Raw genomic sequence first — 15,293 nt, forward strand, 5'->3', positions numbered from 1 at the left:
CTGTCCTCTTCAAACCTCCTGTATACCTCTCTTTTCGGACTTCCAGCTGTCACCCTAGGTAAGACCTTCCCCGAGGAAGGATGCAATGCGGTGTGTCTCCATACCACATCTATGACCTTATAATGTGCTTTCCCAGGTCTCTGAGAGAAGAGCTGGCACCCAGCAGCTTCTCCTTCCTCTCCACTGAGCTTTTCCCACGTAAAGCTGGCTTCCTCAGTGTGCCACATAATCGTCCTCTCCTGCCACCCGAAGGCTGTGCCTCCTCCCCATTCTGTGCCACCAGCTTTGTCGCTGACTCCTGTCTCACACGAAACTCCCAGGTCACACCCACTTTTGCCAAAAGTTCCAAAGAGTTGTTATATGCTAACTTTGATGATGTGGGGCTAGATGAAATGTGTCTCCATGGTTAATGTCACCCCTTCTTACTTTGTCAGTGTGGTTACTGGAAAGGTTGCTCACTTGGCTAACATTGGGCCTTGCTGGTGTTTCTTTGGGCCTGGGCTTTCTATGCTCACTGGCTTTAGCTTTTGCCACTCTCTCCTGCACATCTCTACCTTCCCCCATCACTCAGTGACCTTGGTTGTGCTAAATCAAGTGGGAATTTCCCCCATGTGTCTTCAGCTCTGGACAGTTGACCATGGCCATCTGACTATCCACAGGCTCCACAGAGTATTGCCAAATCTCCGGCTCACAAACCACTCCTTGTCTGCCTCTCTCTGATTTATTCTCTGCCTCCACGGTGATGGAGGACCCTTTGATACAACCCTCTCACATACAGCTTCCATACAGACTTCATATGGTCCAAACCTAAACACACCCTGTACAGAAAACAGTTCTGTCTCTATCCCAGTCTGTTGACTTCTAGAGACATGACACCAGCTAAGAAACCATCACACATACAGTAATTAGTCCAGACTTGGAGAAGGTGGCAATAGAATGTGGACAACTGAATGACACCACATACCTGTCCCTTCGTATTGCTCCAGCCCAGGATGCAGGAGTCACATCTCATTTCTGTCACACTACCTCCTCATTCATCCCACAGCGAGTCCTACTAGCCCCATCTTAAAAATAAATCCAGTGTTGGATCCTCACTTGTCTCCAAATTACTACCTGGCCTGGGCCCAGCCTCTCAATGGGCCACTGTAGCAGTCAGCTCTGTAGGCCCCACCCACTAAGGCTCCGCCCATTGTAAGCTCTGCCCACTGCAAGCTCCACCCACAGCAGGCCCAGTTGGTATTAGATTTCACTCAGAGTCTCACCTTCCTCAGTTTTCTCTGCTCTAGTTGTGCTGACAGTTTGTTGGCCCAAACATCTTTCTCTGTGCATCTCCCCGGATCACTGTACCGACTGTTTCTCTGCATGGGGTGATCCCACACAGCTCCGGGACCACAGACTCACTTTCTGTGGGCCTCTTCTAAACCATCACCAGAGCGGGGCTTCTTTCTGAGCTGCCCTCTGTTCAAAAACTGCTCTCTTGCCCTCATTACTCTGTACCCCTCCTCCCTTCAAGTATCACAATCTGCAAGGTCCTGACTGCCCCTAGAGAGGTCAACGCTCAAGGGTCAGAATATGTCTCTTCTCCTTCAACCTAAGTATTTGGTAGAGTGCCCTGCACACAGTAGGTGCTTGTGTTCATTGGAGATGGGTGATTGCAGATATACTGTCAGAGCAGAAACCTGCATGTTTCAGGGTTGGGTCCTGTTGGACGCTCTCTCACTGAGCTTTCCAGTCAGCCAGCCACTTGTTCAACATGACGCTCCTCAGTGGTGCTTATGTGCGTGGGTGAAGTTGACTTCTAGGGCTAATTGGTTGTCCGCTGGAACAAATCACACCAAGGTTGTCATTAGGATGGAAGAGTAGACAGGGAGCACATGCCTATTGGTGCTCACAGGAGGGAAGCTGGATTCCACAGCAGTGAAGACAGCACCCCGAGAGATATGGTAGACTTCTCTGCTTTATCCCCGTGTCCAGACAGCTGTGCCAGGACCCTAGTTCACCCAACCCAAGTATGCCCACACACTCTGACAGCAAAGGGCTGCCTCAGCCTCACTCGGCACTCTCTATGAAGTCTTTCCCCTCCCCCTGTGTGGTGGTGTTCCTGCTGATGGAATTTCAACTTGCAGCATTTGTTTGTGGGTCTCCAGTGGACACACCTGTGACAAACTCCAACAGTCTAGGCTGTGTTCTTGCAACAGAGCCCAGCCGAGTAACCAGCTGGGGTCCTGACGACTCCTCTCTCCGGTCTTTTTTAGGCTTTTTAGTGCAATTTTAGAACAAGCAACCAAAGCTGGTGATGGGGCCAACGCTATAGGGAAAGGAGCTGGATTCGACGTGAAGGCACTGAGAGCATTCCGTGTGCTTCGTCCCTTGCGGCTGGTGTCTGGAGTCCCAAGTAAGTAAAGCCCCTGGCCCTCTTGAGAGTGTCTTCTCCTAATCATCCTCTTCCCTTTGCTGAACTGCCATAGCACTTCTGGAAGGAACCTGGTCTCTGTGAATGGAAATTTTTCTTATAGACAAGTCTCTGGTTTATAGAGCTCTGTTGCAAATGTACCAAATACAGGAGACCCAGCAGTAGAAACCCAGTGAATACTTGCAAAAGTCACACAGCCAAAGAAAGGCAGCCTGCATAGACAGGGACCTTCGGGCTATGTACTCCTTGCATGCTGAGGTAGGCATAAAGACATTTACAGCAGAGGAACCTGGGCCTCAGAAGTCTAACCCCTAGTCTGCCTTAGCTCATAGGGTGTATTCTGATCCCCCAAAGAATGTCAAGAAAGCATCACTAAGCATTCTGAAAGCTTGGCCTTGCTACTTCCCTGACCTGCTGCTCACCATCAGAAAACAGGTTTCTGCTGAGGAGTGAGGCTGAACTCTCTGCTCTAGGTATGGGGCCCTGCAGATTTGCAGCCCTCTCCCTCTGTGGGGACTCTGAGCTTAGGAGCCTCATCACCTCTTGGCTGCAGCAAACTCTGGGGAAGCAGCCTCTGATGGAGTCTCCTCCCTTATCTTGTTCAATGTGGGAAGAACTATGGGCTCATTTGTTGACATAGAATGGCTTGGGTCAGTATTGTGACTTATTCAGTTACTTACATGCCAGAGGCAGGAAAACTGTCCTCTGAGAAACACCCCCTTCTCCGTGCCCTGTGCTAAGTACCTAGCTGCATTCTTGCTACTTGAGAACTCCTTAGACTCATAAAGCCCCAAGAAGCTGCCTAGTGGCAATCCCCTTCCATTATGTATGTAGAAAGGAGGTTTTGGGAAGCTTAATTAACTATCAGCAGAACCAGGACTATACTTGGTCTCCCAACTTCCTTTCTACTGTACCATTCTACCTACTTTTCTGGACTGTCTTAAGTTTTGGCAGGTGCCTCCTGTCTCTTTGATTTCGGTAAAACCCATCTCCCCCTACAGAAGGTCAGAGTTTATTCTCCCCAATCTCTGTTCCATAGTTAGATTTAGGTCTTGCCCAGGTGAGGAAACTTACTGGGTAGGTGAAAGCAGGAAGTGTTGTCTTGGTTAGAATTCCATTATTATGATAAAACACCATGAGCAAGAGCAACCTGGAGAGATAAGATTTTATTTTAGCTTACAACTCTCTGGTCACACTCATCACTATGGGGAAGTCAGGACAGAAATTCAAGACAGGAACCTGGAAGCAGGAACTGAAGCAGGAGACACAAGGAAAACTGCTTGCCAGCAAGCTCCTCATGGCTTGCTCAGCCTGCTTTCTTGTGTCACTCAGGACTGCCTGCCCAGGGGTAGCACATCCCCATGGCCCTTCCACATCATGCAAAAATTATGGATCATCCCAGACTTAAAAGTGACAGGGAGTAGTGTAAGTCTCACAAGCACAGTTAAAATTATCATTGTCTTCTCGGACTTGGCCATTTCGCATTAATTATGGTTTATATGAGGGTCAACATGTTGCACTTTGGTGATGCCTAAGGACCTGAGTGTGCTTGATTATTCCTCCATAACTCCATGGAGTATGTTTGGAGCATAAGCTGAGAGACAGAAGTAACTTTCAACACGACTCTAAAGGAGCTTATGAACAACCAGTGTGTGAGAGGCAAGAACTATGAGTTAACCACAGACTCATACCACAAAGTTACCAAGGACAGGCTGACTCTCTCCATTATGGATATTCTCACTAAGGGCTTGGGACCTTACCACACTGTGAGGGATGCCAGGGCTATTGTTCTGGAGGACTAGGGCGGCCCAGGAGAAGAGGATACCATTCTGCTTTGGCTGCAAGAACAGATGATTTCAAATGCCATATAACCTGCGAACAAACACAGTATATCTGATTTGCAATGCATGAGGGGAAAGGATTAGCTGCAGCCTTCAGGCCTGAGTGGTTCTCTGGGATAGACAAGAATCTACATGGTGTCTAATTCCAGAGCCTCAGCTACAGCTGCAGCCACTGTGCTGTCTTCATGGCAGGACATGTTCAGAGAGGCAGGCCTGGAGTTACAGCACACAAACAGTCCCAGGCTATGTTTGCAGGTGTGGTAGCTCCCCTCATATCTGCTCGCATTCCATTGGCCAAAGCAGCTCATACACCTGATGTCAAAGACAATGAGACAGAAGACTATAACTGGCCTTGCGCACTGCGGCTCCTCATCAGAGATTTCAAACAACTGCTGACTCGGTGAATCACTAATACAGAAAGAATGGTTCTTCTCTGGGTTTCAGGGAAGGGCTTAGTCTGGCCTTTTGCACTTAGTTTCTGTTCAGCTTTGGAAACAGTAAAGAATGAAACCACAGGGACTGAGTACATTGGATTAAATCACCTCCCTTTCTCACAGCCTTAGCAAAACTCTGTCTTAGTCAGGGCTTCTACTGCTGCGATGAAACACTGTAAACAAAAAGCAAGATTGGAGGAAAGGGTTGATTTGACTTACACTTCCATATCTCTGTATGCCCTCAAAAGAAGTCAGGACAGGAACTCAAACAGGGCAGGAACCTGAGGCAGGAGCTGATGCAGAGGCCATGGAGGGTTGATCCTTACTGACTTCCTCAGCTTGCTTTTTTATAGAACCCAAGACTCTCAGCCCAGGGGTGGCTGGAGTCTCCCTTATTGATCACTAGTTGAGAAAATGGCTTAAAGCTCATCTTATAGAGGCATTTGCATCACATTGACATAAACTAGCCATCACATGTCTCATAGGAGTTCCCCTCTCCACGTTGTCACCATTTTATCTTCTACTCTTTGCTACACATCCATCTCCAGGCTTTATTTTCCCTTCTGTGCCAGACCATCTGTTGTCAGGACCTCCTCTCTAGAGTAGTAGTTCCAGTGGTCTTCTCTCCAGGCCCATTGGCCGTTATCTCTTTGTGCACCAGGTAGTTCTGCATAGCTGACCCTCCTTGGTCTTGAACCCTCATCACTTGGCATTTGAGACACTCTTTGCTCCCAGTCCTGCCCTTGCTTTGCCTGCTTTTCCTTCTTGCGATTTCTTGCTGTTTCTCTGTTCTTCTCCCTTGTAGCCCTGGAGCACCCAGGTGTGGTCCTGGTACCTCCCCTGCATCTGCACTCGTTCCCCCGCCATCCTGGATTATCCAGCACCATAGCATCAAACAGCACACTCTTATCCTCTACAGACTCCTTAAGCTCTAGAGTCACACACCCCATTATCACTTCCAGTCTCTCATCATGTCCAATGAGTGTGGCAGATGACGGCACCCCAATGCTGCTCTCCAGCTTTCTAAATTCTTTCACACACTAGGAGATGTTAACACACTTTCCAGCTTCCCTCCTCAGGGCAGACACCCTCAACTTTCTTCCTTTTTCTCATTCTTGGAATCAGATCCATCAGAAGATCCTATCAACTTTAGCTTCAAAATATATCAAGAATCGATTCTTGCTGTCTGTACATCTTTTCCTTGTTTGTCACCATCACCTCTCATGTGGATAGGATTCTCTCTGTCTCAACCTATAGCCTAATCATAGTATTAGTTAGGAGATAAATAATAGTTATTAGAGTGATTTATAGGCTGTGGTCTGAATAGTACACCAATGTCTGTCTCCTGTTGGAAAGGCCAAAAGATCCATATTTAAAGTGGGTCTTCCACCTCAAATGATTCCACCAGGAAAAGTATCCCTCTCATGGGCCCAGCTGTTTAAGTTTTAGTTAACTCCAGATGTAGTCAAACGGACAACCAAGATTAGCCATTACACAGAGCCTAAACTGAATACAACAGCCTGTATGTTCCTCTTGAAATCCATGTCACGTCAAGCCCTTGCCCCACTAAGAACCCGCTAAGGCTTCCCTAAGCTGCCCAGAGGGAAAGCTGGGGTAACAGCCCATGTTATCTCACATTCCCCTCTTTATCCTCACCCCCTCCCTCTACTCTGCCCAATTTCTGGCTTCCTCGGCCTCCTTGCCATCCCTGTAGAACTCCAAACTCTCATTTATATGTGATGTCTTGGAAGAGAAAGGTTAATTCCATGGTTTATGAAACTTGCAACTCTAAAACTATGTGGGTGAGGGGCTCCAAAAGTTGCTGCTGTTTTTAAACATATGTATGAAGTGTGACTGGGTTCCTAACTGAAGATTATGCAGAGAGAGGGATAACTGTTTGAGTCTAGGCCTGTGATTCATCACCCAGCCTCTTTTAGACCTTACCTTATGGGAAAAGTTGCTGGCCAAGGTACAGACGTGAATCTTTACTATGTTTGTTCTCAAAGGTTCTGTAGTGGGAAAAATACTCATTAAAATGACACATGAAATAAAAAAAAAAAAAAAAAAAAAAAAAAACTAGAGATTCTGAAGAATATTTAGGTATGGAGTAAGGAGCAATACAGTGAGGAAGCTGTGGGGGTGCCACACTTCCAGGAGTACGGACCATGAATCAGAAAGCCTTCCTAGAGCAGATAGAATGTGAACTGGATCTCAGCGGACAAAGGAGTGACATTCCAGGACACTGCAAAGAGAGAGGTCAGTGTGATCCCAGAGATGTACACCAGAGGGATTAGGCCTGATTATAGTAAAAGCCAGACTGACTCCTACTGACAGTGAAATGTCATGGAACTGAAAGATGTGATCTCTTTGTAAAGACTGCCCTCTTTGTGAGGCTTCAACTCTTTCCCAGAATGGAGCGTGAGGCATGTGTGATGTATGGAAGGATTATCCATTCGTAGCAAGACACATGAAACAATATATGTGAACAATAAATATTGAGCTGTGATTCAGGATTTACAATGTACATGAAGTGGGTATGCTTGCTTATGGAACAACAAACAATGGTCCTTCCCATGGAACCTTCTAGAGAAGACCTTTCAAGGGTGTAATGAATCAAGGAAGACAGCAAATAGAAGTGTAAAATCATCCTTTAGGTTCATGAAGCCTTTGATAAACACTTGGAGCAGCCTTGCTCTGATAAAAAAAAGGAATTGAAGAGTTGTCTCTATGCAAGAGGGGCACCAGCTAGACTCCCTTCACATGATCATTTGGGAGTCAACCACAACACCAGGCAGTGGGATACACTGGAGATAATGGGCCTTATAGTTTATGGCAAAGAGGTAGGGGCCAGACATTGAAGGATCTGGACTTCTAGGCTCCCAATCTGCTTGGGTCACCAAGACAAACCAACCTTAGCCCAGCTCATAAATCCATGTGTAGATTAGCCCCACACTCAAGAAAGAAGCAGTGAGCAGGTGTTGAGCAGACTGAGGTGGAGACAGAGCACCATGGCTGCAGGCAAGTCTCTAGTTAGCTACTGCTGTCCTCTGTACTAATACAGCTTCAGAGACTGCACAGAGAGAGCAATAGCCAGAGCGGTTACAAGATGGTCACACTCATAGTGGATCTTGAACCTAAGAAGGGTCATGAACCTACCAGGGGCTCAGCTGGCAGAGTCAAACCAAAGTGTTCTGGTGCAAGACACCAAAACTCCTTTTTCTATGCTTGTTGGAAGAATGAAAGTGTTAATGATGGCTTAGATCTTCAAGGTTTCCCAAAACCAACATGTTAAAGGCTTGAGCTCCATCCTATGGCACTATTTGAAAGTGGGAGGCTTTTAGAGGTAGGTACTGGCAGAAAGAAGTTAGCTACTCTTCTGCTATGCTTTGAATGAGACAGCACCATGAACTAACTAGGTTTCTTCCATCTTGCCTTCCTACAATGATGCCCTGTGCTGTCACAGACTCAAGAGCAATAGGGCCAACCAACCACAGAGCGAAACCTCTGAAACCGTGAGCCAAGATAAACATCTCCTCCTTAGGCTAATTCTCTTGCTCTTTTTTCATAGCAGTAAAGAGTGACTGACAGAATATTTAACTTAATCTTTCTGCTACATGAGCTAGAGAGATAGCACAGTGATTACAGCACTTGTTGCTTTTACAGAGGACCCAGGTTCAATTCCTAGCACCCACATGTTGCCTAGAAACTATCCCTTATTCCAGTTCCATTGAATTCTATATTCTTTCTGACCTCCCCAGGCACAAAGCACTCTCATGTGATACACATATATACAAGTAGACAAGACACTCATAGAATAAAACAAATAAGTCTTAATAATAATTAAGATGCCTGCTACAAAAGTCAGTAACTCACCAGTGTGCCCAGTTCCCAAGGTGAGGTATACTTAGCCTGGGACCTGTCTATAACTATGGTACCTACTGTCTGCCTCAGTTGGTTCCCTGTTCGCTTCTCCCCTTCCCCTCCTAGTAACCATGATCAACCTGATGAGACTGACTGTATTCTGTTTCTACCCCTTCATGGCCTAGAAACATCATGATTCAAGATGCCATCACAGCTCACAGACAATTTGTAAGACCCAAGGGCATTTGCTTTCTAGTAGAGAAAAGGGGTGCTCAGCCTGCATAGGTCCTAGCAAACAGTTGATTCTACTCAGAATCAACCTTGAAACATAGTCCAGCCTACATCCTCTGCCCTTTATTCCCAGGGAGTAGGGAGGATAGCCACCCATACCTTGTCCCAATCATTAAACTTCTACCCTTCCTCCTGAGTCGGAATGTCCACCTGGGAAGCAATCATGGCTATCTTGTCAACCAAATATCCACTCTCTGCTATCCAAGTGGGTATTCTTGAGCCAGCAAATCCTAAGGCTTGCGGTATCATAGAACTCTTTGGTGGCAGCAGACAGAACTCAGGTTCCTATGCTGTCTGCAAGAATCTGCTAAAGAACATGGTGAGCCCCTAATTTTATACATTCCGTGGAGCCTTCCATGCCTCTAGCACACATTTGTGCAAACGTGCACACACATAAAGCATGCTATTCATACCTGTCTACCCTGTGACGAGAGGCAACCAAGGATGGTGGTTCTCAGGGTACTCCAGAAGGCAGCTATCAACAGCATGGCCTTTCCACAGTCCATATAGGTGACTTCCCAGACAAGCTCCTGTGCACATCCCCTTGTCTCGTTTGTTTCAAGAGGCCCCACAAAGGCCCTGATACTGATGTGGCTACCATTCAGAACTATGGCTGTAAGGAGGAAATGCTGCTCTTTCTCCTGACCTGACTGCAGCCCTCTCCTGTGCCCCACTATCCCTTGGCTAAGCATCTCTCAGCTTTCTTCCAGGTCCTTCTGTGGCGCAAGTCTAGGCCACAGCTCTAGCCCTAGCTCTGCTGCCCACAGATTCTCTGTTTCCTGCTCAGCCTCAGTTTCTCTGTCTACAAAGTAATAATGGGCACGTCACAGATAAGAGCAAGACTTTTTCTGATAGAGCCCTGTTCCCTTCCAGCGATAAAGTCTTTTAAGTCTACCCCTGGACAAGCTACAGCATGTGTAAGAGGAGATGACCCAAAAGGTCACAATGTCAGTGAATTTATCCAGTGAGCATCTCATGCCTTCTTGGCTCTGCTGATCTAGAGTTTTATAAGAAATAAATTACAGTGTGTGACTAAGCTGGAGAAATCATATTATTTGGTAGAGCAGGGTAAGAAAAAAATACCAGTGACAAACAATGTGTGCCACCAACAGCAAAATTAAATATACGTGGAGTACAGCCCTTGCCCAGTAATGAAAACACACCTTTCTTTAGAGAACCAGGTAGCAGGTGATAACAGGACATGGTCCATTCAAGCAATGTACAGTCTCAAGGTAAGCTTAGCCATTGAGATCTCGATTCAGTGATTAACTAGCCCAGTGGATCTGGAAGCAGGGATTTATGAGCAGGAAGGATAGCCTCCAATGCTTCACCCTAACGAATGCAAGGAGATGGGCCCTGAAGTCGGCCTGCGGGTGAGCCTGTGGATCTGTGTCTGTAGGGGGCAAACTACTTGACTTCCATTTGTCCAAGAGTCTTTAGTTCTCTTCTCTGTGAAATGAGAGAGTTAAACTAGTTTAGCATTGGACTCCTGAGCACCGTCGTTCTGTGTTTTGAAAATAGAGAACAACAGTGGCCTAAAAATTCTTCTTGAGACACTAGTTTTAGAACTCTGGTAGTGGTTAGCAAGGTGTGACCTTCTGCCCATGTCCCCAGTCATTAGCTAAGATTGTAGCACTCAGACGGTTCAGAGGTGGGAGGTGTGCCACATGATGAGTCAACAGGCATGGTCAGATGTGGGAAGGATGCCACATGATAAGTCAACAGGCATAATCAGATGTCAGAAGAATGGCACATGATGAGTCAACAGGCAACAGGCATGATCAGAGGTCAGAAGAATGGCACATGATAAGTCAACAGGCAACAGGAATGATCAGAGGTCAGAAGGATGCCACATGATAAGTCAATGGCCATGATTAAGCACTGGCTATGAGTTGAGGACTGTGGCAGGTGGCATGCCTTCACAAAGGCCAGGTGACATCCTTAAACCTCCCGAACTGCAACTCCCTGACTCATCTCTGTACCTGCCCTTTCTTGGAAATCACAAACATGTAAAATAAACAGCCCATAGCAAGGTGACTAGCACTTAATTAGAGTGAATGCTCACGACAAAGTCCACTCAGACAACGTGCTGGAAAGGAAAAGAAGGGAGAATGAAATGAAAATACCAGGAGGCGAATGTTCCCAGAAGTAGTCGGTGAGCAGAGCATGCACCCCGTACCTTTCTCATGCCCATTCTCACACCTGACTCATGCTGCAGTTACTAGCTAAGCAGACAGACGCACAGCTGTCTGCCCTAGTGTCTTAGCTAAAACTGCACCTAGCTCGTGGAATTCTGAGGATTCAGCAAGTAAATGCTAGCGAAACATTCAAGGTTGTATTCACGTCATGAGAAGCATCCTACAAAATGTGGTTGCCTGTGCTCCTAAGATGTCAGCTTCCTAGCTTCTTGCATTAGGTTCCACGCCGAATTGGCTAGGGAAAGCTGACTTTCTATGTTTGGCTTCTAAAAGAACATTCACGTCGTTCTGAGAAAATCAACTTATAAGAAGAGGTGTTCTCAGCTCAGGAGTCTACGCTGTGCCTGACTGATGTTACTGCTCTTAGGCCTCGGAAGGAGGGCCATAATGGTGAGGTGTGCACCAGGGGAAAATGTCTGTTCCTGACCAGAAAGGAAGAGGAAAGGCTAGAGGCTCGCAATTGCCACCAAAGGCATACAGGCATTCCAAAGACTCCCTCTAGATCCCACCGCTGAGGTCTCCACCCCCTCTCAGTAAGGCATGGGCCTTTAATGTGTGGGCCTCTAGGATGTAGTCAAGGGTCACACTACACCAACTTTTTTTCATGTACAAATGATAGTCACTGAAACTAGCAGACCTTACATGTATAGATGCAAATGGAGAAGTCTTACAGCTTTATGATAGGACAATGTTCGTACAACCTCCTGTGGTTACACACATATAATAACCACACCCCGTCACTACTGTTTCACAGTAAACAAGCAAATGTCTCAAGTGGATTACAGAAGCAGTGTTTTATGTGTGCCTGCTTACCTGTCGTTTCTGGGTCACCTGCTGTATAGGTGGGTTCTGACGTCATTGGACACTGTTGTCTGCTCCGCTCTCATCCTTCTGGTGTTTTACCTGCACACATGTGTGGCCATCACGTATTGTTCCATTTGTCCTTGAAGCTTTGTTCAGTCTTTACCCCATTCTGTTTTGGCTTGTGTTCCACAGACTGGATGATTTCCTCTGCCGTTCCATCTCACCTGCCTCTGTTTGTTTGTTTGTTTGTTTCTTCTGCTGCTGTTTTTAGCTTCATTGCATTTACTCAGTGATTTTTTTTTTTTTTTTGGTTCAAAGCAGTTGCTTTTTTTAATTATAGAGCTTTAATTGGGTTCCCTTGTATAGCTTCCGCCTACCTATGGCATGCTTCTGTTTCCTCTTTAATACAATACACTTGCTATTTACTAAATATGTTTTTGTATGTGTATGTGTGTGTGTGTGCACATAACAACTATTTAAAAATATTTGTCTGTTAAATCTAACATATGCAGTCTCAGTTTTTAATGGATATATATATCACATGTTCCTATTTATTTATTTGGTGATTTTTGTGAGGTCTGGAATCTGCTATCTTCCTAAGCTTTTTTAATTCTTCAGCAAAGACCTTAGTTTTTAAACTTACGTAGACTTGGTTTTATGCTTGTTGGCATAGACCAATTGAAAAACCAAGCCCCTCAACCTTCAAATCTCATTTTCCCTTTGCACTTAGTTGGGGTGAAGATTTGTCCTGATGAGTCTATGTTCAGGGCACCATAGCATAAGGTCTTGCCCCTGAAGTGTCTCTTTCTGGCACTGGAGTTGGGTATTAAGTTAACACGGACATGTTCACTTCAGCTCATAGGAGAGGGCCAGAGCTCCAGCCACTTACTGAGCACTGGTTATAATGCCTGGTCACCTCAAGTCTGCCCTCCCCCCAGATGGCTGCCATCTGATGCAACCAGGTAGTTGTCACTGTCAGAGTTAGAATGGCAGTGCTCACTTAAGGATCTCAAGGATTCATTTTTATAGACATTATGCTCACTTTATAGAAACAGCTGCTTTATATTTTTTAGCCTTTTAAACATTTATAGTGAAATGGCTAGTTGATACTTGGGATCCTGAAATGTGTGGAAATTGCAGTGCACTTAATTTTTAAATTACACAATGAATGGTTCCTCTATTAAAGTGTTACAAAAATATTCTCGTACATTCAGTGTTGCATATTGATTTTTTTCTCACAAATTTATTGAGAATGTATTATGTGTAAGGCAGAGCAGAAGCTGGAGAATAGAAAGATTAGAATTTCTTTCTTACAATAATTGTAAAATATCAATTCAGCACATTTGAGAACCAAAGAGGGATTTCTCCTAGATGGTGACGGTGTGTCTTCACCATAAAGACACTGAAAGCCAAACCCAAGGGTGACTTGGCTCATCAATGGCAGAAAGCAAAATAGCTTGATGGTTTTTTTTCTCACAAATCTAAAATATACATTTGCTATTGTTATGTGGCAGATAGATAGATAGATTGATTGATAGATAGATAGATATATAGATAGATAGATAGATAGAGATAGATATATAGATAGACAGATAGAGATAGATAGATAGAGAGAGAGAGATAGATAGACAGATAGAGATAGATAGATAGATAGATAGATAGAGATAAATAGAGATAGATATAGAAAGATAGATAGTGATAGATAGATAGATATAGATGGATGATAGATAGATAGATAGATAGACAGATAGATAGAGATAGATAGATAGATAGATAGAGATAGATAGATAGATAGATATATAGACAGATAGATAGATAGAGATAGAGAGAGAGAGAGAGAGAGATAGATATAGAAGGATAGATAGTGATAGATAGATAGATAGATAGATAGATAGATATAGATGGCTGGCAGATAGATAGATAGATAGATAGATAGATAGATAGATAGAGATAGATATATAGATAGACAGATAGATAGATAGATAGATATATATATATATATATATATATAGATAGATAGATAGATAGACAGATAGATAGAGATAGATAGAGAGAAAGATAGATAGATAGAGAGAGAGATAGAAAGAGAGAGATAGATATAGAAAGATAGATAGTGATAGATAGATATAGATGGCTGGCAGATAGATAGATAGAGAGAGAGAGAGAGAGAGAGAGAGAGAGAGAGAGAGAGAGAGAGAGAGAGATAGATAGATACAGATGACAGACAGACAGACAGACAGATAGGGTATTTCTTCCCCTGTGCAGTCATGTGTGAAAGCCAGTGGTTGATGCTGGAATATCTTTTCTTATTCATTTCTCAATTGAATCTTTTGAGACAGGGTCTCTTACTTAGCTCCCCATTCAGCTGACTGGCTCTCCAATCTGCTGACCGGCACGCCAGTGGAGCCCAGGACCTGCCTTTCTCTAATATGCAGTGTGCAGGGGTTCCAGGGATCCCAACTCAGACTCTCAAGTTACAGAGCAAGAGCTTTCCCTGCGCTGAATCAACTTCTCAACCTGAAAATATATAGACAGTTTTATTACATAGGTTTTTTTTTTTTTTTGAGTTTGTACAGTTTCTACCTCGATGGAAATTATCAGTGGCAGGGTTTCTATTGCTGTGTTAGTTGGGCCAGAACGAGGAAATGATGAGCAACTGCATAAGAGAATGAATACATGGTGCAGGATCACCACGAGGGGACAGCAACAAAGAACCATGGTTCTTGCTTTCAGTGCACCTGAGTCAGGAGAGAGAAAGTTATGAATAGTTGGATAGGAACATATATGTTGGAGAGATTGGTATAAAGATATAAAAGGCTAGCTGGGTAATTCAATGTGGTAACCCTGCAGTGAGTAGTTTGCTACCAAATACACAGAGGAAATTACCATTTTACCCCAAAGCTGTACTTTCTGTGCATTTTTTTAAAGAGTAAGAACGTGAGAGCCATGGAACCAGGCTGCCTTGCGCGCCCTCCTGGCTACTCTTACTATTAGACGATCATTTTACTGATAGCCAGTCTCCAGAAATTTCTATTCCCAAAATAGCCAAGATGTGATCCTAAGAGAACCTCCTGGAATCTGTACATGCATCCAGAGACTCTGTTCTCTAGTTCTGAGAGGCAAGTCCACAGGAACACAGCAAGGAGACCTCCCCAGGTGATGTCACTCTTCAGAAGAGCAGGCTACTTTTGCTTTTGGCAATGTCAGGTAAGGTATTTCTGCTCAACTGTCCAGATGAAGACAACATTTCATATTCGAGGAAAATATTCTAAATTGTATTACACCAGGAAAAGATGTCTGACAGTAACAAACATGAAAAGTCTCTGGAGAAATACAGCCCCATCAAAGCTGTCAAATGATTTTGAAAAGCAGATTTGTGAAAATAAGGTCTGACTCATTACATGAAGAAGCTCTAGGTGTGCACAGAGACAAAATAAACAAATGAAAATTC

The 15,293-nt window shown here is 44.6% G+C and overlaps 1 protein-coding gene across 26 annotated transcripts in view; it reads left to right on the forward strand.

The window, feature by feature from the left end:
* CACNA1C (calcium voltage-gated channel subunit alpha1 C) overlaps positions 1–15,293 on the forward strand; it is a gene marked incomplete at its 5' end in the record, with an annotated part of 581,859 nt that overhangs the window by 400,152 nt on the left and 166,414 nt on the right. For all 26 annotated transcript variants that reach the window (XM_080914120.1, XM_080914140.1, XM_080914139.1 and 23 more), the window contains one exon: positions 2,256–2,395. In XM_080914120.1, the coding sequence (XP_080770246.1) occupies positions 2,256–2,395 (140 nt within the window). The remainder of the gene's footprint in view (positions 1–2,255; positions 2,396–15,293) is intronic.

The sequence above is a fragment of the Micromys minutus genome, assembly GCF_963924665.1.
Source record: "Micromys minutus genome assembly, chromosome: 3".
Classification (NCBI taxonomy): domain Eukaryota; kingdom Metazoa; phylum Chordata; class Mammalia; order Rodentia; family Muridae; genus Micromys; species Micromys minutus.